Genomic DNA, 23,864 nt, shown 5'->3' with positions numbered 1-23,864 from the left:
AACTGCACAGTCAGCAACTATGCCTGTAAACCTGCGAGCAGCAGTGCCATGCCATGCCATCTGTCTTGCCACTCAGGTGGCACCACAATTTACAGACCCTCGCTGCACCTACGGTACAAACGCAAGCGATCAGTGGGGCAGCCCTCCATTCACCCCAAGGCCCCTGGCTCCACCCATCTCTGCCCGGAGGCTTGCGCTAAAAATAAATTAATAATGTCACAAAGGGTGTTCCAGAGCACACAATGCATTCCTCACATCCCGGGAGCCGCAGGGAGAGACCACTGATTGATATGTACAGGGTCAGGAAGTCCTCTGGGAATTACATAGGAGGATGGGGGGGGGGTTGGGGTTGAACAGGAGGAGGAAGGGGACGAGGAGACGGAGTAAAAAAACGGAGAAGGGGCGAATAGATACGGACGGCGAGGATAGAGAAGAAGAGGAAGACACTCGGAAAGATAAGCAAAGCGGAGAGAGACACGGAGAGGAGCGGTGAGAGCATATGGCCCCCCCCCCTTCCTGAACTCCATCTCCCACCAACCCCACCCACCCCCCAGCCGGTGGCCTCAGGGATTCCAGGGAGACGGGGGTAGAGGTGCCGACGTAGGGATGGGCTAAGGCGCGTTGCCATGGAACGACCCACAGCATCGGAACGCTGCCACAGCTTGGCGTTGAGAGATGTGGGAGGCCACTGTGGGCTTGGCATGGGAGCATCACTCCATAAAAAATAAAACACACACAAAAACATCCGTGATGGTCTCCCTGGTGTGTACCCATAGCTATTCTTAGATGATAAATCATTTTTGATTTCACGCTCGCCGAGTCGTCTTCCCCAGCGGCTCCTCTGCACTTGTCGGCTTTCACGCTTGTAACTGCGTTCTTAGAATGGAGACCTGATGTGCAGCGCACCAAAATCATAAAAGTAGGCAAATTGGCATTTAAGTGAGAAAAATTCCCCAACAGCAACAGACATAACCGTTGCCAGACAGATTCTGTGAAATGTCTGGTCCAACGGGTATTTCTGTGTGTATAATTTACAGGCCCACGCTTCTGCATTGTGTCACAGGGTTAAATGCTGTTCTACACTATAAAGCAAGGAATGAGAGGAACAAGGCCTACACACTGTAACTGAAAATGACTCTACAAGATCTAAAAATGTGCTGTATGTGTAGAGCTTTCAACATTAAAACCCATTTATATCATGATGATAAAAAAAATGTCAAGACATACAGTATAAACGTTGACCCCTGATGTGTGTATTTAAGTGTTTCGTGTGTAACTTACATGTGTTGTGAGGCATTGGGGAAGAATTCAGAGTACTGTGGCGCCGAGTCCTCCGGGCCATGCGGGGCAGCGTGGCTGATGACCATCATCACAGGACGGTGCGGGAACATCCTCTTGGACATGCGGAAGTAGTTGATGCTGTCGTTGGTGATCAGATCTGTGAAATAGTCCTGGAAGGACAAAAAGAGCTAGATCAACACTAAATAGAACAGCTTAGCTTAAAAGATTAGTAAGGACGAGGGGCTGATAAGGATATGAGGGACCACTGAGTACACTACAGCACCAATCTGCCTTGCGTGTGTGTGTGTGTGTGTGTGTGTGTGTGTGTGTGTGTGTGTGTGTGTGTGTGTGTGTGTGTGTGTGTGTGTGTGTGTGCGTGTGTGTGTGCGTGTGTTTGTGCTTACGTGTGTGTGTGCGTGCCGTGCAATCTGTGCATGTGTATGAGCAAACTGCTGCCTCATCAGTGACTGTGCAGGATTGGATGCGACACCATTTGATGGCGGGGGGGAGTCTGGTGCTCTTTCAACTGGTATGCTGTTATGACAACAATCTCTCCCTCCACTTCTCTCCATCCATGCCATCCATTCCCCTCCTCTCCCTTCATGCTATTGCACCATGTCTCTCTCTCTCTCTCTCTCTCTCTCTCTATCTCTCTCTCTTTCTTGTATGCACCAGCATGGGAGATGAAGGAATGTATTAATTAGAATAGCCTCAGAGTTTACCAGGGGTGGGGAGAGAGTAGGAGAGCAGATGACGAGAAAGGCATGCAGTCTCTGTGACCCCACAGTACATTTCTATTGACCACATTCCCATGGCTGCCACTTTGCTCTTACGTCGTACTCGGTAGTGCGGGTGAGAACCACCCAACCCCTACAGTATGATGTAAATACAGGGTAAAATGGCCATGCCCACACTACGGCCATTTCGAAGAAACAGAACACACCATATTATGAGAGGACTACAGTCACATTTGGGTTTAAATGTGTTTGTGTATGACCTGGGAATTATGGGCAACTCTGGGGAGCTTAGACTCAGGAAGTTTGGCATTGTCTTATGACTGCCTTCCTATCAAAGCCTGATGCCAGGAGCACTGTAGGAGTATTTTACTTGCACAGAGTTACACCCTCGGCTAAAATCACTGCAGCACTTGCCAAGATTCCACCAGATGATTAGGCGTTCTACCTGCACGTTGGCACACAGCTGACACCGACAATGGGGAAAGGGGGTGATTTCCCTGAAATGTCAGGAGTGGGTTTGGATGATTTAGCCTGTGTCTATTAATAGTCTTTTTTATGACCGTCCTTAATGGCCTGGCTGCACACACTAACACACACACACACAACACACAGGCTGGTGTATCGCATGCACATGGCAAAGAAGCATCGCCAATTTGCCATACTGGTTTCCTGTGGACTGCCAATGCTCCATAATCTGACTCATTGCCGCTAAGGGCTCTGGCAGGGCAAATGGAAGTGAGAGTGAGGAGAAACAATGGCTGGCCAAGTAAAACATGCGTCATTTGTAGATGATTGGTAGTACTGTAAGTGATACTTACGGTGAGCACGTAGCAACTCATCACTTCCAGTTTAACTTTCTCAGTCTGATTTATGCTGCAAACATTTATCTAAATGTTTGACCGTCAACATTCATCATTCAGATTGTGGTTTTAACTTCATTATATCTTTTATTGTCTTGTCTTGTCTTATCTTATACCAAGCATATGTATCTAAAATTGATAAGAATAAATTGTTATCGCTGACATAGATAATGCTAGCATGCTAGATTTTCATTTCATCTCCCTGCTGTCATGGAATGAGAGGAATGCTTTAGAAGTGGAGAGAGGCTGCTAAACCATTACACAGTGCATTATGGCGAGGACCCTAACCTCAAATATCTCAGCCTCCTCACAGGTGGAGAACTAGATGGAGTTGGATGAAATCATCTCACTGGGTGAGCAGCCACATCACATCACAATGACCCGGTGAGCCAACTGCACTCACCGTGACACGCTGAACTCCTCACCCTGTGGGACTCGGTGTGGAGAAGGGGAGCCATCATTCTAGTGGTAGGTTAATGGGTTCTGGCAGGTGAGTGCTCATAGTGGGTCCATTTGGTCTCAAACCACAACCTGCTTACTGGGCCCACGTCTCGTAAACACCTTGCCCTCAGCTTGTGGGTAACTTTACACCTCGGTCTAACTCAACAAGCAAGTCATTTGGCATGGGAGTACCAGTCCAAACATTTGTTTGCCCATCCTTCAGGCAGACCATTTAAAAACTCGACTTGACATGTGCCCAAACCATGAAACCCCCCTTGCGCATTCCTCATGCCCCCAGGACTACGCTACCTGGGAGGACATTGGCACAGAGCTGGGAAAAGAACCTGACAGCTCCTCCAAAAACATTGCGGGAAGATGGATGCCCGATGCCATGCGAAGCCCTGCAGTGCAAACACGTAGCCATCCCATCGCTCATAGCCGGACTCTGACACTGGAATGGCAAAATGAACTTTTCCTCCTACATCTTCCTGCCATGGCAGCATGGAATCGCTCTGCCACTCTCACAGTGCAGAGGAGAGTGAGAGAGACAGTGGAAAGAGAGAGAGAGAGAGAGAGAGAGAGAGAGAGAGAGAGAGACAGTAACAAGGTGCAAGGTGGTAATTTCCACATGCAGCTCGGGTCCCCTATAAACATAAAGGTGTCTAAATGTTGTGGTAAGCCACACCGTAATAAAGAGACACTTTAATGCACTGCAGAACAAGTAGACGCCACTTCATATCAACACCTCCCCTTTCATCCTCCCCTGAGAATTCCAGTCTGGATCATAACACTCTTATAAGCCAAGCGGCTGTGATTTCTATTTTTATAAGTGCAGGGGAGTGGGGGGGGGGGACCCTGCAATTAGTCAGGAGAAGACCTGACATTGGGTCATAAAGGTAAAAAACAAAAACGTGATTGAGTTAACGGCTCCCTTTGTAAGGGGTTGTGGGAACACACCGGCGGGCACATACCTTGGCATAATCGGCACCGTGCTTCTCCTTGAAGCCGTTTCGACAGACAGTGTAATTATAGAAGCGAGAATTTTTGATCAGTCCGACCCACTCACGCCACCCGGGCGGGATGTAGCTGCCGTTGTATTCGTTGAGATACTTGCCGAAGAACGCTGCAGAGGAGAAGAGGAAAGTTTTAAAACAGAGCTTCGAGAAAGGTCAACATCGATGTGTGCTGGGTTTTGGCGCATTGTGCCGTCTATCCATACAATCACTTTTTTTTTTTATGGTGCTGTGTGGGTATACTTGTGTGCATGAGTATAATGTCCGACCCCCCCCCCCCCCCCCCCCCACGGTCTTTACTACACAACCGTTCCCAGTACGCTGGGCTCAAAGCCAGCCAGTCCAGGAGAAGGCTAATTGTAGACTAACACATCAGCTCGAAAACCGCAGGCCACGCTGCAACCCACAGCACCCCATTGAGCTGCCCAGGCCAGCGCTTGCCCATCACTCATGCAGACACTGGCTGATGAGCCACGACAGGGACCTGGCACCCTGGCCGTGTTTGCATTTCTCACAGCAGACAGGCGGGCAGGGCAGAACAGGGCAGGGCAGGCAGGGCAGACTCTCTAGGCTTCCCGTAAAAATCTGCATTGACTAATAGTCCTGTTAGTAAGCCTCTCCGACCTACTTACTTACTTATGTATATATAAGTGGGCCAGCAGGCCATTTGAGCGACTGTAGCATTGACTGACGGAACCCCAGTGGAAAAAGGTAACATGGGGTTCAACGTGGGATGACCTGTTATAACCTGAAAATTCATCTTTTCATGGGTCTCCCTTCCTACCCTCTCTTCCTTCTCAGCCACGTATTGTATCGTCCTTACTCTACTGGCATTACACTAGGATTATTTTCCTGTCACAACCGCATTATGACTTTGCCACTCCTTACAACTGGTTTCTTGTGATATTATCAAAGATGTTTAAACATCATGTTATTTGTTCTAGTCTCGTAATGACTACGGCCTGTAAGGCCAAAATAGTTATATATTAGTTAATCATTTACCTTTATGTCTTTACTCAATTTATTATGTGTTTATTTTATGTGGGTGATGTGGGTTGATTGGAAGTGATCTGTGAGTGGGTAGGTGAATGGGTAAATAATAGCCTTTGTGCATGTTGTACTGTATTTTGTATGTGATTGTGCCTGTACCTGTGTGTATTTGTGTGTATTTTGAGGACCCCCTTGAAAATGAGATGATTCATCTCAAGGGGCTATCCCTTCAATACATTGTTTAATATGCTGACCAAAATACGGGGCTTTTGTCTTCCCACTGTGTGTCTACCTACCCGTCCTGTAGCCGGTGTTGTTGAGGTACACGGCGAAGGAGCGTGGCTCGTGTTGGGCCTGCCAGGATGGGGACGAGCAGTTCTCGTTGTTGGTGTAGGTGTTGTGGTTGTGGACGTACTTCCCCGTCAGCATGGAAGAGCGCGACGGGCAGCACATGGGTGTGGTGACGAAAGCGTTGGTGAAACTCGTGCCCCCGTCCTCCATGATCTTGCGAGTTTTATTCATCACCTGAAGAGAACCTGCGTTTTGGAGAGAGAGAGAGAGAGAAAGAGAGAGAGAGGGGAGAGTGAGGTTGACGCTGGGGAAACGCTTTGAATGTTCTGCAGAATTTCTGTTTTGAGTTTCGCCACACAGCTGTGACTAATACCGCAAAATTAAACCAGATAATATGCCAACACGTAGCACCCTGTGCCAAATGTTACTGTCTGTGGGATTCCAATAGGAAAGAATCTTCTAAAAATGAACCACTATTTATTTTATTCTCCTGTGGAAAAAACACAGACTAGGTGACGCTTTCTCAAAGCATCTTAAAATAGACAGCAGTAAACATAATCACAATCCATTATGAATGAAGTAAACACAGATAAAGCTATGCTAAGGCCCAGATGGCCCTTCTGCTCCAGCTTATGGTTTCCATTTAATATTTCATGTGCAGAAGAAGGCTACAACACGTTCATAAATCTTGGAGTGAATCCCACATAGATAATGAGAGAGAGAGAGAGAGAGAGAGAGAGAGAGAGAGAGAGAGAGAGAGAGAGAGAGAGAGAGAGAGAAAATGAAGGCGAGGCAAGAATGTAAAAAATAACATTTATAAACCAGTTCCAGAGATGTGACTCTTACCCAGCTCAACATCTTGGTCATCAGTCATGATGAGAATGATGTTGGGCCGTATGTTCCGGCGGTCCCTCTGGATGCGCCCCCTCAGGCCCTGGGCTCTGGTGGTGGTGAAGGCCGAACTGCCTGGGGCCCAGTCCAGGGACAGGAGGACCAGCCAGGCCACACACTGCAGCAGCATGATGGCCTAAGACCGAGGGCGGGACGCAGGCAGATGGTAAGATGGAGCGGAGAGGAGGACTGGATGGAGGGTTGCTCGCTCACGCCGGTGGAGCTCTTACGGCCGCGTCTGAGGAGACAGAGGAAAGGAATCGGGGGTGGACGGGGTGAGTATACGGGTCAAAGCCACAGATCCAGATCAGAGCTCTGCAGTTGAGAGGTTTGCGTGCGATGGGGAAATGGTACAAAGAGGAAATAAAGAGCAAGAAAGGAAACATCAAACTATAAGTGGGAGAAAAAGAAAAAAAAAAGAGTCAATGGAGTTCCCAGATTCCCTCTGAGAGTATGTCAGCGTATTTACTTCAATGACAATAATGACGTCCTCTCACAAATCACCCTCAAACTCAACAATATCAATCAGCAGAGAAACCAAAGGGAGGGTTTCCCCCTCGAGTTAAGAGACCCTTAAAAGTCCACCAAGAAATATGTCTCTTAACATATCCAACATGTGTTGCATGTTGACTGAATTACACTCGCCACTCGAAAAAAATCTCTCATCTTCAACTCTCCTGTCCTAGTCTGAACTAACAAGTAAACCACAGCAAACCTTCAAAACTGACTTCCACACAATAAACAGCAGAGCGCAACGAAAGAAACCGATCTCACCCTGGAGGATTCCACGAGTCTCATGTTGCAACTTTTCTGTGTATTACTCCTCTATGAGCACGCATTCACCCTAGACCGGCAAGAGTCTGATTCTCTCTTCCTGTGCGAGATAACAGACACACACAAACACACACACACACACACACACACTACACACACACAACCAACCAACCACACGGTAGTGCACGTTAACTCCAACTGCCCATCATATCAACCGCAGAGCTCTTGTTTGGGGCTAACTTGTGCTGAGGCCACGCCATTGGCTGGCCCACACTCAAAACACCCACGAGAGAGCCAATCGTGGTCCACCCACCACCTGTCACTCAAACGTCACCCCCTGGCGAGTCAAGCGTGACAGAGGGCCTGTGGGGAGGATGGGACCACAGTTGGGGGACAAGGGAGATGGGCGTCCCAGGGGAGGGAGGGTTCCGCTACATTAACCCCATGCCACTGTCGCCAATCACAGGTTTACACTGAGTCATCCTAGCCCTTCGTGGCCCCTCTCCTCACTTGGTCACACACACACACGCACTTACGTGCACACACACACACACACACACACACACACACACACACACACACACACACACACACACACACACACACACACACACACACACACACACACACACACACACACACACACACACACACACACACACACACACACACACACACACACACACACAGAGAGAGGGAGAGAGATAGCCAGCCAGCCAGCCAGCCAAGGACAGTGGACAACATCTCAATGTCATGGCTTGTCATAAAAAGTCTAAATAACCCAAGGCTCAACACACAGCTCACTATAGAAAGAGGAGACTCTTTTTTGTGGTTATCCCAAGACAGAGTCCTCCATGCCATATTTTTTGTATTTAACCTAATTTAGCCATTTAGCCTGACCTCTGGTAAACCATCAACAGGGTAAGCGGCCAAGTAAATAGAATGCCAAGAAAACAACCAAGTGCCACAAAGCAACTATGATAGCAGGTAGACATCAAACCTAGCATGTATCTACTGTATCTACAGTATATGCTCAGCATCTATGAACGAGTAAACAACATACATCAGGATATCAAAACCAGCATCTATCTAAATAGGCAACAAGAGCTGATATAAGGAAATAAGGAGCAGGGATGCTTGGGTGATGCTAGGGAGTAACCCCCATATTGCTCTATACACGTATCAAATGTTTTCTGACCGGGGTGAAACATGACAAGTAATTACATACAATATTAAAAGTTTACGATATTATTGAGTATCTCAGAGCGTGGCTTGTGGGTGGATGATGAACCACACTGTACTAATGACTACTGCATGAGTGCCTTATGGGCTGTGGTCTCACTCAGTGGCACCATGCCGCTTCTCCATTGTGAGTTAATGGCATGGAAAACGAACACCTGAGACCGGCCACCGCCCTTTCTTTCCGTCCAAGTTGAGCACACAGGGGATGGTGCCCGACTGGCGACTGATTTGTTGGCAAATGCAAAATAAGAATACATGGAACCCATCAGGTTGCATTTTAAACAAATGCAGAATATGCTATTGTATTACACTATACCAGGGGTCTTCAACGTTTTCAGGCCAAGGACCCCCTAGCTGAGAGAGAGATGAAGCAGGGACCCCCTCTATATCGTATACAATTGTGTCAGATAAAAATAAAAAAAAATCTGTGGTCTGTTTTTTTCCCCTCTACACCTATACCTCTTTGCCAAAAATAGCCGATCTACAAGCTCACAACGCCTCGCAGCGCGAGGCGTTGTGAGCTTGTAGATCTGCTATTTTTGGCTGAAGTTCTCCTCAGAAAAGGGATGTGAGGGTTCAAGTGGTTAAGGTAAAATAAAAAATCCTATCATATCACACAAAGATTTGGCGGACCCCCTGTAGTAACTCTGAGGACCCCCTAGGGGTCCCGGACCCCCTGTTGAAGACCCCTGCACTATACTGCTGTCTATGCAAACTCTATGCCAAATGTCTAAGACATTCTGGAAAAGAGCATCTGCTGAAGTAAAACACATTTTAAAAGTATAACATTTAATATAATGTCATTTGTCGATCATTCTATCATTTAAATACAGTATAATCTGGATCTATATCTAAAACGGTTTATTTTCTTCACTAAAACGAGGTTGTTTCAAACAAGCTGTTGAGGAAGACACGCAAAGATGGATGAGGTCACGGGTAATTTGCTACGGCCAATGAAATTGTACAGAAGGCAAAGGGCAGTGAGATCATGACCAGGGGGCTGGTCCTGGCGTTTCCACATGTCTAACGTCTGTCCCAACACACACACACACACACACACACCCTAAACAGACGCAGCTTACATCGGCAAACCCTGCAACACCTGCTCTCAGTGATGCGTCTAACAGATGGACCTGTCAAGAGATGACAGGTGAGAACACCCCAAACGTATGGCACCCTTCCAAAACAAATATAAAAATGAAAATTAGGTGAGAAAAATCATGTTTTAGACACGAGACTCTCCCATTTCTTATCTTTACCCTTTCCTCCAGTTTGATGGGTTCTCGTGATAAGCATCGCTTCAAATGGAGCTTTAAGAGCTTTTTTGGAGAGTTTTGCAGACAGGCAGTGTCCGGGCCAGCCTGCCCAGTCATCCTGACAGCCCAGTGCAAACACTGGCGCTGTTTGGACAAACCCCCTCCACTCCCCCCCCAAACCCCCTCCCTTCCAGCACAGGGTGGCAGAGTGCACAGACCTTCACACCGGATAACACACACCCTACATACACCCATCCTACACAACCTACTGTACAAACACACCGAGGCACACACTGACACACACAGACACACACACACGCGCGCACACATATGCGCAGGCTGTACTTCCACTCACTCTCCCAAAAAAACACGCACTCCCGCTGTGAGCCAGCGAGCATTGCCGACTCCTCCTACATAACTCTGAACAATTCCCACTCACTGAAACTAAAAGTTCATAATCTGCCCCTCTCTCTCTCTCTCTGTCTCTCTGTCTCTCTCTCTCGTTGACAAGCTGTGGAAGACCTTAAAACCAATGGAAAGCTGGTCAGCCAGGCAGCCTGTGTAATATTAGCACCCAGCACACATTCAATTTGACATGCCAATGATTCCCAGCAATAGCCTTTTCATGTGACTTGTGGAATTGAGAAAACAGACAAGGAGTTTCATTGTGCCATTTGATACAAACCTTGTGGTGCTAATGGGGTTAGCCTCAGTGATATCAATAGTGACACTGTCTTAAATGACTTGGATAGCTGGGTTAATAAAATAAGGAGTGACCCATGTGATATGGGCTGAAGTGACGAAGGCAAAGTGATACAGCTGTGGCCTCCCTGTCCTCTAGGTCTCCTGTTCTAATTCAATTTGACCTGATCCTCTTCCACTTTCCTCTCTGGGTCGCCTGAAGTTCGTCTTTGACCCAAACTCTCTCTGACACGTGCCTGAAAAGGTATACCGACATTGTCAACAGCTATCAAGTACGCTATTATACACAACAAGACGATGCCACTACTCATCTTCACCGTAGCTCTAGCTTACTTTTACAACATGGGAAATATTATTACAGTTACTGCAGTATTTCAAGTAATCCATTCATTTCATGAACTTACTTAGTACAGAAAAATAGCTGATCTACAAGCACACGATGTGTCGCAACACATTGTGAGCTGGTAGATCTGCTATTCAATTCCAAATATGAAACACAGTGGACCTCCTACAGCAGTTTTCCACAAGTGCCCTGGTATCAGAGTGGACTGACATACCAGACCGTTCTCTGCCTCATGCAGGCAAATATCTTCGCCAGCATCCCACTGGCTGGAGGGTTGGTGTAGAATGTGTCAGTCAGGAGTGCTATGGTCCGTGGTATTCTGGAGCTCACACAACTTATGGGATAACACAGTCTCTTCAACACAAAACCAGCAGCCGTATCATATCCGGTATGGATGAAATATCGCAATCAGACTGTGACTGCTTTAAAGTAGACAGAGGTCTACTGGCGTTTGGCTAAAATCCTTTTGTGGGGGAGGGGGGCTGTAAAACAGTCTATATCATGACATATCATGAACTATGAAGATTAGGCAACAGATGTTGCCCAAATCTACGAGTAAAGGAGAGGTTTTAGATTATAATTTTCTTAAAATATTATGATTAACAAAGTGACAGTGTTATACTATCTATCATATATGTTTATTTGATTTGATTTATTTAGACGTCATAATTAAACGAAAAATACATGGTATACCGGTACATGCTTTTCACATAAAAGAACACATCAACGATAAAAACACAATAAAGTCAAAGACCTCTAGCATCTCGCATTTAGGCTCAGCCAGGGACATCAGACACAGTATATAACTAAACCATGCATGCGTCATTACATCTGCTATTTTTTTACTGCCTCACCCCACTGCTATTTTGTAACAAGCATATTATGTATATCATGCACCTTATATTTTATGTCACACTGCCATGTTGATATCTGATAAGTTTTTCTGTTTTATTTAAAAAAAAGATTACATCTGTAACATAAAGATGAGTTAAAATAGAGCTCCCAATGTTAAACACAAAGTTTTATTTTACAGCAAGAAACAATAAATTCTGAATAACTTCAAGAGTCTTTTCATGAAAATAATTTTCCATATTTTGGGGTCATTCTCTTTAGCTGAATTTATTCATAGCATCCAGCTTGATAGCAGCAGAACAGCCCTCTATACATCTGGAGAACAGACAAGAGGCCTTTATGCCAGGCCCAAGTCAGAGGACTAGGGTGCACAGTGTTCCTCATTCCTCATTGTTTCGGAGGATTAGCACTAATGACCCTTTAAATGAGCTCTTACTGTACTCATCAGGCTTAAGCTGGGGGAAAATAGTGGGGACGGACGAGAGGAAAGAAAAGGGCTCGGGGGGTTCAAAGGAACCAAACAAAAAGGGCACTATGGACTTTTCAGTCTTACTTACACACAGCTGCCAGAGAGGTAAAAAATGCGCAATTTTCAGATTAATGGCCATCAAAAACAAGCGACCTTTAGCGCACCTCAACACCCCTGTAATCTTTACGGTACTTTCATGGGGTTTTCTCTCTCTAAGCCCGTTCACTGGCTCCCTTGCAGCACGTGACAGCAGGGCTCAAAGTCGTTTGGTGTGGCCATGCTGACAGCTGTGCCTTGCTTGTACTGCAACATCAAACATGCTGGAGTCAGGAGGAGTTGCTGTTGGTGTAACCCACTCAGAACAGGGCTGGTTGGTGGTTGTGCCCTGCGGTTAGGGCCTCCAACCACACACCCTTCTGCACCCTGACCGTCCTCTGACCCGCGTGGTAATGTGGCTTTGATGGTGGCTAGTTTAGCCTAACCTCAGCCACCTGGGGATACCCACACACAGGGGTTAAGAGGGGGAGAGGGGGGCTACAGGGGTAGAAAAATAGTGGGGGATCAGAAAGAGAGAAAGAGAGAGAGAGAGAGAGAGAGAGAGGGAGAGGAGGGCAACAATTAAAAAGCATGGTGGGTAATCTTTACGGAAGCATTTTTCTCTGGCCACGGTGCGCAACACGACAAACAAAGACATCATTTTGGCTTGGGTGCCGTTTGCTCAGCGCCACGTCCTTTGCGATTATCAATCATAGTTCAAGAACAATAGAGACATGCTGTAAAGGGATGACACCGGAGGAATTCTTCTGTAAAACAACACAGACTGATGGCCACATGTCAATGTGTATGTACCCTCAAAGAAAACTGCGGTGGCAGTAGAATTCCTCAACCGTGTACATGGTTCTGCCTATGGACATTGGTTCTTGTTGAGGTTTGGTATGTGAGAGGGTTTCACATTCCTAAAATAAGATGCTAGTCAAAACCCAAAACAGAATATGGTCAATGGACCTCTAAAGTAAATCAGTCATACATAAAGACCCTCACCATTAAGGACAATGGCCATTTCAAAGCACCTCAAATCCCCTCTCTTTTCTTTCCCCCTCGTTCTCTCTCTCGCTCCCACTGTTTGTTCGGTCCATCTACGGGGCGGCCAAGTCACAGAGGAACAATGGCGATGAGAGGGGTATTAAAGCCTGATGGCATAGTTCAAATTCTATTGGCTGTTCTGAGTCTATAGTTTAGCAGACCACCAGTAACAGCAAAGATCCTTTTGTCATGCGAGAAAGAGCGACAAAGGTAAAAGAGTGGTACATGCATGAATGTAAAATGAGAGACAAAGAAAACACTGTTGGAAGAGGTAGAAGTATGCGGTGCAGTGGGGAAAACAAGGGTAGGTATCCTGATTTAGCCTCAAACCAGTGCTAAAGGTTTTCATGGCAAGTGAAGCTTAAGGCCTGATTACTCTCGTTCGATTTCTAAGGGGGAAAAAAATGATTACGAAGCGGCCTTAGATTAATATTGAGGTTAGTCCAAATGTTTCTCTAATCCGAGGGAATTTGGCCTCTCTGCCGCCACGGGACCTGATGAGGGCCCTTTACACTGAGGAGCGCCTGTGTTGCGACCCGCCGTGCCCGGCAGGCCAGGGGCAGAACGCTGTGCCCGCCAAGACCCGCCTGTCAGCCTCGCCACGCTCACTGAAGGAGAGCACTGTCCCGATACACTCACTTGCCCGCGTGTACACACTGGGAACGGTCTCATACCTTGGTGTTTTCAGACTCTTAAGGTCGTTGATTTGTTTGACCAAAAAAATGGCCAAATTGGTGTAGGCACTCGGACTAAATTCCAGCAAGAAATTCAAGCGCGAGTGTGGAGTGGTGGGAGGGAGAGATCAATGAGTCTTTGTTTTCGGGGATGTTTACTGAAAAAAATATGAAAAAACATAGCAACACACACACACACACACACAAACACACACACACACACACACACACACACACACACACACTGCTCTTCAATTTGACGGCCATATATCTGAGTCTTAACCTTAAGCTTTGCATGTCTCAAACAAGCAACCTCAGAAATGAAAACGTCACGGCGATCATGATCCCATGACCTGTGGTTCTTCATTTGGGTGGTTACCAGTGGTCACTCCGCAGCTAGAAGAATGGCGTCGATTCAGTGAAATGTGAACCTGGCCCGGGGGCACGCCTTGCCCTGAGTTAAACCCCTTGTCCATCTCCCTGAGCGGGTAAGAAACCCTTTGTAGTGCCAAGGCTGCCAGGCCACGCCATCATTAATTATGGATGCATGTAAATATATAATTAAATGAATCCTGGTCCCACAGACTTCAAAGTTAAGAGTGGCTTGTGGGTTACCAGGTGGTCTGCTGGGAATCATGAGGGGCTTCTGGGAACGCTAAGAGGGAAATAATTAAAACACACACACACACATTTCAGAAAGGCTGTATGTGTGTGTGTGTGCGTGTGCGTGCATGTTTTACATGGTACCTCTAACCACAAGCTTTCACGTTTGCATCTTTTACCAATGGGGATTAATGCTAAATCATGTGATGGTAAAGTCAAAACAGTGATGTATTATGTATAAAGTTGGCGCGTTATCCTTCGGCTCATTGCCTCAACATCACCTTTCAGATCTCTTTATTTCTTTGTTCTATGATAGAGGATTGCCGTAGACTGATTACATTATTTAAGGTGGATTGACGTGTCAAGTTGGGAAAACATATTTATCACATCAAAGGATGAACGAGAAGGAAACCCACCCAGCGACGTGACATTTCAATTCACTGTGTGATACCACAGAAATAACTGGAATCGCAATCTGAGGAACAGCAGCCATGGAAAAATTGTATGAACCAACATCTCAGCGTTTCTATTCTATTCTGAGCCATGAATGGAAACGATTAGAGATAGGGGACCTGAGATGAATAAAATACAGGTCATTAATATTCCTGCTGCTCCACTCTTGTCAAACCCCACACTCCCATCAGAAAACACTCTATCAGGGAAAGAAAGAGAGAGGAGGGGGAGAGAGAGAGAGAGAGAGAGAGAGAAAGAACTGCTCGCTCACGGGTGGCTTTCTCGTCTCTCTGCCACATGTCAAATATGGTGCGGATAAATTATTCTTTCAGCCACAAAAGAGAACTATGGCAAATTGCTTCAATGGGTTTCCACTGAGGTAATTGTCAAGAATAAAGAGATTGACTTTTTCTTTTTTCCATGAAATCAGCAGCACAGCAGCACAGAGACGGAGCGAGTGCAACGAGTTTGGGGGATTTGCTTTATTTATTTTTTTATTTTTGGTTCAGGCTCAGTGTTCTAACTTCAATAGTCCTGGAATGTTTTCATACCAACTACCGACTTGAAAAGAGTGGCAGAGTGGCATTGCATCAACATTTCAATCCCCTTTCATGTACAACATGACGTTCTTTCTCGAGGCAGAGCGGAGGGGGTCTGTGTTTTGCAGTTAAGGCCTAAACCGTAATGAGCCATTAGGAAGAAACAGGGTCCTTGCATGCCTGTAGGCCCGGGTTACTCATTGACAATGAACACAAGAGAAGACTCAATCTGTATTAGTTTAGAGAATTAATGGGCAACACGGACGGTGCAATGATTAATGTGGCCTTCTTTAAGGCCACTTGTTGAACAGATTTGTCAGAGGCAGGGCAATTGTTTTCATGTACAATGCAGCAAATTTGGTTTCTTCCAGTGTGTTGGGAGAGAGAGGGTGTGAGAGAGAGAGAGAGAGAGAGAGAGAGAGAGAGAGAGAGGGAGGAGAGAGAGATTGAGATGGGGGGTGTGTGTGTGTGTGTGTGTGTGTGTGTGTGTGTGTGTGTGTGTGTGTGTGTGTGTGTGTGTGTGTGTGTGTGTGTGTGTGTGTGTGTGTCTGTGTCTGTGTGTGTAAAAGTGAGTCTTTAACAGACAACCTGATCTGGTTACATTTTTAAAAGTTGTATACTGGAAGCGTGTTTACATCACCTTACTACACCACGAATACCACAAAAATGAAGTTCAACTGGGTTCTTGTAACTCTAACATGGTGCTTAAGGCAAAAAAGCTTTCAGAGACCGAAGTCAAACACAAAGGGGACAATTTTAACATAAAGACTGAAAAACACAATTGATTCATGTTCCAGAGAGAAGCTTTGAGCAAGTTTGTATTGCGTTCTTGACAGAGTTTGAGATTTGAGTTCTCTCGTGAGTTTGTGTGTAACGATGTGCATTTTCAGTCGACGGGCGAAAGAAGACAGCAGTTCAGTCAGCAGAAACCCCAGGCGAGAGTACTGCCGCAGCTGGAGCGTGAAATGCTACACCAACGAAATGTAGAGCATGTGCAGGCCTATTCTCTGGAAACCATAGACATACATAGAGCATGAGAACCTAGGCTGTGTGACCCTGGATGCCATAAACAAACTCTTCCATGAGTGTGACATACACCAACACATGATACCGCTCATAAAATGCGTCCAACCGATTGCACCTGCCCTCCTTGTGTACTGTATGTCGTACATGCTAGCCTATAGGAGTCTTTCACTCTCTCTGGCAACATGCAAGTGTAAGAGACACACACACACACACACACACACACACACACACACACACACACACACACACAGTCAGACAGACATCCCTAACCTGTAATTTGTACTCAAGGGGGCTCTCATTCCTTTGCCCTTGGCTCAATGTGTGTGGCTTTCCAAAGCGTGCAATAACGTAATTTGTAATTCAATTAACTTTATCTTTCCTGGCAAAAGTTCTGGCTCCTTCCTCTACATCTTAAAAAAAATGATGACTACTAGAGAGCTCCCATATATTACACAAAGCATCAAATATGCAGCTTAGCTTACCTCTCCAAAATGCTGCCATTCCAACGCAAAGCTGGGAGGAATGCAGTCAATATAGCACCACGGTATATTCAAGAGGCACCAGAAAACACAAGTGTAACTCAGCTGAACTAACCGCGGGCATTTCAGGGCAAACAAAGCAGAGATAACACATCAAGCTGGACCTTGGCAGGATAAACAAACTGCCTTGAGAGTTGCTCAGCGACTCACTAGTAAACAGCTGGTCAAAGATACGATTATGCTGCATCCACGCAGCACAGAGAAAGAGACTGCTCTGGTCAAGAAGAAAAAACAGGACCAGAGGCTACTAGTTCCTATAGTTCTTAGTAGTTCTTAGTACCACATGGCCACAGACACACACACACACACACATGCGCGCACAGAGAGACAGACAGTGGAGGGGAGAGCTGGCAGAGGCTGAATGTGTTTGCCCGCTCCGGGGGAGAGGTGGAAGAAAAGGCGCAGAGGAGCTGAAACAAACGCATGCTGGCTTCTATTAGCGGAGCCGCGGAGCAGGGGATGGATGGGGTGAGGAAGAAACTTATTCATTCCTCCCAACCCTCCCCTTCTAAACCCTTTCTATCCCTCCATCCCTCCCTCCCCATTATCTCCATTCTGGAGGGGCGGCAGATGAAAGGGAGGAGGACCCCCCCCCCCATTCCCCCCCAGGGGCAGCACTTCTCCCTCAAACCTCAGGACGATGCATTCTGACGGCTGCTTAATTGTACGTGATCCAGGCAGGGCTCCTTTCTCTTTCAAATCTAAAACAGATTGCTTCTCCCCGGGGAGCGGATTATTGGACAAGAGGGATGACAAAGCAGGGACAGTGCAGCCCTCCGGGGTGGGGGGATACTTTGTGTATGTGTGTACACACACACGTTTTGCTACGTTGCTCTCTCGCGTGCATGCCTGTGCCGCAAGGAAGATTATAATATACTAAGATTGCATGCGTTTCAAGCACACTGTGTGTGTGTGTGTGTGTGTGTGTGTGTGTGTGTGTGTGTGTGTGTGTGTGTGTGTGTGTGTGTGTGTGCGTGTGCGTGTGTGTGTGTCTCTCGAGACGTGTGTGTGTGTGTGTGTGACGAGACAGTATGTGTGGAAAGTAAAGCCTGCTCGTTCTGTGACTCACCACCACTCGGGTAAGCAACTGCACTCCAATGAGTCCCCTATCTCTCTCTCTCTCCCTTTCTCTCCCTCTCCTACCACTCCCTCCCACCCAAGCCCCCCTTGATTCCTTGTTCACATCTCCCCCTTTTTTCCTCCTTCTCTCTCCTCTCTGCCCCTGCCCCTTGCAGCCCATGCTGCATCCACGTGCAGTGATATTTGAATGAGAGCTGCTCCGGACCCTGTGAAAATAAAACTCCCTTGCTCTCTCTCTTTGTTTTCTTCTTTGATTTCATGCACTCTCACCCACTCTCCTGCACTTTCTCCACTCCATCCACTAATACATAAAAAATAAATGAAATAAGAATAAGAAGGGTCTGGGGGTGCACGTTTGGAAGCCGGTTCCTTCATAGGTTGAGCTACCATCCTGACTTCCAGAACACAGGCGTGTGTGTCTTAACTGGCCATGATCTGATGCTGTAGAAAAGAGAGGAAATGCTGGCACAGGAGAACGTAGTGGCCGTGTGCTCACTTCGCTCCATTTAGTTAACACGTGAAGGTGTGTTGGAGGATTAGCAAATTCCTCCCAGCGATGAGGTGGATGTGATGTTTGCCTGCCCTGACCTCCACCGCATCCAACAGAGACTGAACAAACACTTGGGGGTGCTATTGTGAGCTCCCAAACACCCCCAAAATAGCTCCCTGCAGTGCGAGCGTGCTCGTGTGTGTGTGTGTGTGTGTGTGTGTCTTTGTGTGTAAATGTGTGCGTGCACATGCGTAAAGCACATGCTTGTGGGCATTCATGCGTGCAAGGTAGATTTCCCTTGAGCCGTGCTGGTAAAAGCAGAGGACGCTCGTCTCTATGTCAGCCTGCATTTGGAAGCATATCTTAACTCCATATCACTGTTTGAACAGCGAGGGACAGTGAGGCAACCGAGAAAGTGGCTGACTCATCTAAAGATAGCCTCTCCGGATCCCACATAAATAAAGCATGCCATGAGCTCAGTGTTCAAATACTGGTCATTTGCAGTGATAGGACTGTGTATTCTGCCTGAGTGCTACCATGCAATCAGTCCTGTGTGAGCAACACTATCATTAAGCCCTTGAGATAAACAAAAGCTTTGAGCAGAGGGTGGTTTAGGAAACCTTTTCTTAACGCACTCTTCCATGCATGAGGTGAGAGTGACACACACACACACAATACTGGTGGTTAAAAGATAAACAGAATCATGTTTGGATTTGCACAATGATTTGCACAAACTAAGCTTTGCATAATTCATATTCTCTTGCACCAACTGATGTCAAATAAAAAACAAAACAAAAAACAAACCCCAAACGCACTAAACTTTGACAAAACCAAAAAAGTGAGAGGAAAAAAAAGACAATTAGTAAACTTGAGTTTGAACAGAGCACAAATTGTGGCAAAATATTGCTCAATATAAGACTAAAGTTTTGACATTGCATATTCATCAGTGCCTCTTTTTCAACATTTCTGCATCACATCCCCAGACTCTCTTCTTCTTCTTCTTCTTCTTCTGCTTTTTATAGACCACCACTTTCCCTCCAGTCTCCCAGGAATATGGAAAGTCATTTGAAAGACTTCCCATTACACTGCATCCAACAGAGACCCTGGAGCAGAGATCTGATGCTAGATATGTGGCATCTCTCACAACAGAGCCACTTAAAACGCACCACTTAAACCCCAGGCCTCTATACTTGGTCCCCTCCCTTTTCCCTCTACACCAAATATCTGCGCCAAAAATATCTATCCGATCTACGAACTCACAATGTGCCGTGTTACAACACATTGAGCATGCCGATCTGCTATTTTTCGCGGAATATTTGCCCCCCCAGAATAGGGACGCTTGAGTTCATGTTGTGAAGAGCCTGAAGGATGTACCGTCAGCCATTTTCTTGACATAAGGTAGGTAGCTAAGTGCAAAAATACAGCACCAGGTTGAGGCTAAGGGGCATTCTGTAAAGATCAAATTGTGACTTGAAGAAGCAGAAGCAGAAAAAGAAGAAGAAGAAGAAAACCTTATGGAAAAGAGGGCAGTGCCGCGTCAAACATGTTCCTGATTTGGAGTTCATAAAGGAGAAAGATGTGGGGAGGTAAAATACTTTACATATGTGCCTCCTAAGCCTGCTCCGAAGAGCTGCACCGCTAGCCAGCTCACGCACACAGGACACTCTTAGTACTAAATCAATCTGCTTGTAGTATTTCTGACAGTTATACATATTAGAACTCAGGCATTGACATGATGCAGACTTATAGACTCTTTGTGTTTTATGTCCCTCTCATAGAGCTTATTTAGTCTGACTATTTTGAGATACATTTCTTTGCTCTTGTTCATCAGTCAGCACCTATGAGGTCATTCAGGATGTCTGAGAACTCTGATTCACTGTGGTTGGCATTCACATACACACACACACGCATGCACGCGCCAGCGCGCTCGCACAGGCACACACACTTTTCCATTTGTAGGAATAACACTTAGCATTGCACAACGCGGCCGCAAATTCCACCTCTTCCCTCATGCCATATCTATCAGAACAATGTTATTACGCCAGCCTTTGCGTTCAAACACACGCTTGCATGCACACAGACACACACTCACACACACACACACAGCTCAGTAGATTCGAATGACGGCAAAGCAGCTACTGGAAAAACGTTTGTCTTGGCAAGCCTCTGCCCCCTGGACCCTCACGTTATTTGCACCAGCTGCTCACGTTGTTTGTAGCACAGTGACGCTTGAAAGGACCTCCCTTCCCTCTAGGACCAGTTGGTGCTGTTCTTAAAGCCGATGCCCTCCTATATGTCCAGCTGAGGAATCAGAAAAAAACACTGAAACACTGCTGGCTGGAACTGGCCTGTGCCAGTGGGTTTGGATGGACAGACAAGACAGACGGGTGGGGTGGGTTGGGGGGAGGTTCAACGACACAGAACGTAAAGATTGACTCAGTTCAGGTCTTAAAGCACACAGAGCCTGTCGTTCCTCTGCAAACCTTTGCAGAGTCAGGGTCTGGCAATGCATGGAAATCTGAACCATGCCCGTTCCGTTTTACGCTAATTGTGCCCGGTACAACCAATTGGCGGTAGCCTTTGAACACGACCACAGCATAAGCTCGCCATTTAGGAGGGAAACTAGGTCAGAGGGAGAGATTGTGCAGTTCGTATGGGCCGGTAGGTACGCACAGAGAGCCCATACAACACATGCGAACAGTGAGAAGTCACTCGCATGGATCTCCATAACAGCGGGACTTTAACAACTGAGGCTGAACTCAGTGACTCCTGCAACAAACACTAGTCGCATTTCAAGTGGAGGTGAAACGCTTTCCAGCTGAAGTGCTGGGATGAAACTGGTCTAGCATCACTTAAAAGCATAATTATTTACTATCCATTATCAGCTAAATTATAATTAATGTATCATTACCCTGCTCATGCAAACCATCACAACACACGGGCACACACACACACACACACACACACACACACACACACACACACACACACACACACACACACTAAAGAGCAGCAGCTATCACAATCTACCAGTGGTTTCGTTAAATACTTCAAGTAACAGGCAGGAAGTGTAGCTATGGCTGATTTACTAAGGCAAACACATATTCACACAACAGCAGCTTTCACCCATACAACCTCCTCACTCCTCAGTCCCGCTGCTGTTCACAGTCTTTCACAGCTGCACAATCTCCATTCGCAAACACCTTACACACACACACACACACACACACACACACACACACACACACACACACACACACACACACACACACACACACACAGGTTCACATACATGCACGCACACTACACACACAGTGCCTGGAGCTGGGCATAAATACTATACATCATATTCCCACTCCATTGGCAAGTTTCCCTTCTCACTTGAGTTGAGCTAAATAGCTGAAGTGAGGCGTACATTCGCTGCGACTCTCTCTCTCTCCCTCTCTCTCTCTCTCTCTCTCTCTCTCTCTCTCTGGTGCAGCTCTGACAGTTTGTGCGGAAAATGCTCTTCAACAGCCCATCCATTTAGGCTACACTGACACCGTCTGCCAAGAGTGCACTCTGAATTAGATTTATGAAAAGTCTTAACTGGACTGATGTGAAGGGGTGTTAAATGCTACACTGAGTTTGGGGAATGGACATTAACCAAACCAGTGGTTTTTGGTTTTCTATTTTAGGCACCCTCGAAGAAACTAATAAAAAATGAATAAGGAGAAGCCTGAATCGTTTTCTTCAGGTCATGTGAGAAAAAAGTGATTCTTTTAAGTCTGAAAACTGACGAAAAATGTTAGACCACAAATGTGTACTTCTTGGTGTACTGTATATATGATACGTCACATGCAGATGGCTTGGGTAAAGCCATCAGAATGGGTAGGAGAACCACCCAAATGGGTAGGAGAACCACGACTGACACCACAGTCGCTCATGTACTTAACTTTTCAGAGGGGTCAACAGCATGATTCTCTGATACCATTAGTGTTCAAGCCCCAAAAAACATCCAAGCAAAAAAACAACAACCAAAAAAAAAACAGAAGACAAGAGAAATTCAGTGGTTGCTTATGGGCAGAGGAGGCAAAACAAAATGAGATTAATGGAATGTACTGCCTTCTAATCCCCGGAGACAGAGGAATTTGTGACGGGGAGAATTCCTGTCATTCAAGGGGGTAAAACTTCTGCACACAGAGGGCTGCTGTGCTGTGTACAGGCAACACACACACACACACACACACACACACACACACACACACACACACACACACACACACACACACACACACACACACACACACACACACACACACACACACACACACACACACACAGTTGGAAGTGTGCAGAAACACAGCAACACCACAAATCACTGCTGAGAGATACTCCACAGCACTCTTATCTCCACGCTGTCAAAACCACAGTCTTAATTCTGTGTAACGCCACACCAGGCAGACGTGTAAGAAGCAAAAAGCAGTAGAACAGTTCACAGTAATGCAAGAAAAAGAAACAGAAAATAGTGAAATAGTAGGAAAGTTGCACACACAAAAAAAAAGTACCTGGAGGGCAGGAGAGCAGAGCGCTGGCAGGGTGAGAGGAAAGGCTAGGATTCCTCTCTCTCTCTCTCTCTCTTGGAGTTTGACTCTTCTCTTCTCTTCTGCAGCAAGTCTTCTGCCTCCACTCATGGAGAGGGGGGGTTGAGTGAGTGCGTCTTCGGTGTGAGGGTTGCTTGGGATTGAAGAGTATAGAGGGGGGGGTCTATAGGCTGGGACCACACAGCTCCTGGAAGACAACCTCTCTCCTCTAATCCTCTCTCCGATGTGATGACACTCTCTAACCTCGACCATCTGTTGAAACACGTCCCCGGGAGCGGTGTGCGAGTCGGCACCGTAGAGCTGTGTCAAGAAACCCCACTCCCCCTGCCCAATCACAGCCCGGCTGCTGGGTGGCTCCTTGCTGCCAGGAGGCAGGGACAAGGACACGGCACAGCGCAGGGGGAGACACACACTCACACACACAGTACACACAAACACACACACACACACACACACACACACACGCACACACACACGACACTCTATAGGATGCAAGCAAGAAAACCCCCAGTCCAACGTAACTTGAGAGCCAGAGAGGGAGAAAGGGAGAGAGGGAGAGAGAAAGGAGGGGGAAAGAGAGGGAATGGGAGGAGAAAGAGAGAAGGAGAGCGCAAGAGAGTGCATGACTGAGAGGCAGGGTGGGGAGAGCACA

At 46.6% G+C, this 23,864-nt stretch overlaps 1 protein-coding gene across 8 annotated transcripts in view; it reads right to left on the bottom strand.

Annotated features, from left to right (window-relative positions):
• sulf1 (sulfatase 1) overlaps positions 1-23,477 on the bottom strand; it is a gene marked incomplete at its 3' end in the record, with an annotated part of 46,160 nt that extends 22,683 nt beyond the window's left edge. For all 8 annotated transcript variants that reach the window (XM_084049218.1, XM_084049219.1, XM_084049220.1 and 5 more), the window contains exons 1-5: positions 23,177-23,477; positions 6,460-6,742; positions 5,619-5,858; positions 4,291-4,442; positions 1,282-1,451 (exon numbers count right to left, since the gene is read on the bottom strand). In XM_084049218.1, the coding sequence (XP_083905344.1) occupies positions 1,282-1,451; positions 4,291-4,442; positions 5,619-5,858; positions 6,460-6,634 (737 nt within the window). In that variant the 5' untranslated portion in view covers positions 6,635-6,742; positions 23,177-23,477. The remainder of the gene's footprint in view (positions 1-1,281; positions 1,452-4,290; positions 4,443-5,618; positions 5,859-6,459; positions 6,743-23,176) is intronic.
• Positions 23,478-23,864: the final 387 nt, after the last annotated feature.

Source organism: Gymnoscopelus microlampas, assembly GCF_963454915.1.
Source record: "Gymnoscopelus microlampas genome assembly, chromosome: 22".
In the NCBI taxonomy this organism is placed as follows: domain Eukaryota; kingdom Metazoa; phylum Chordata; class Actinopteri; order Myctophiformes; family Myctophidae; genus Gymnoscopelus; species Gymnoscopelus microlampas.
This window is presented reverse-complemented; position numbering and strand designations above follow the sequence as displayed.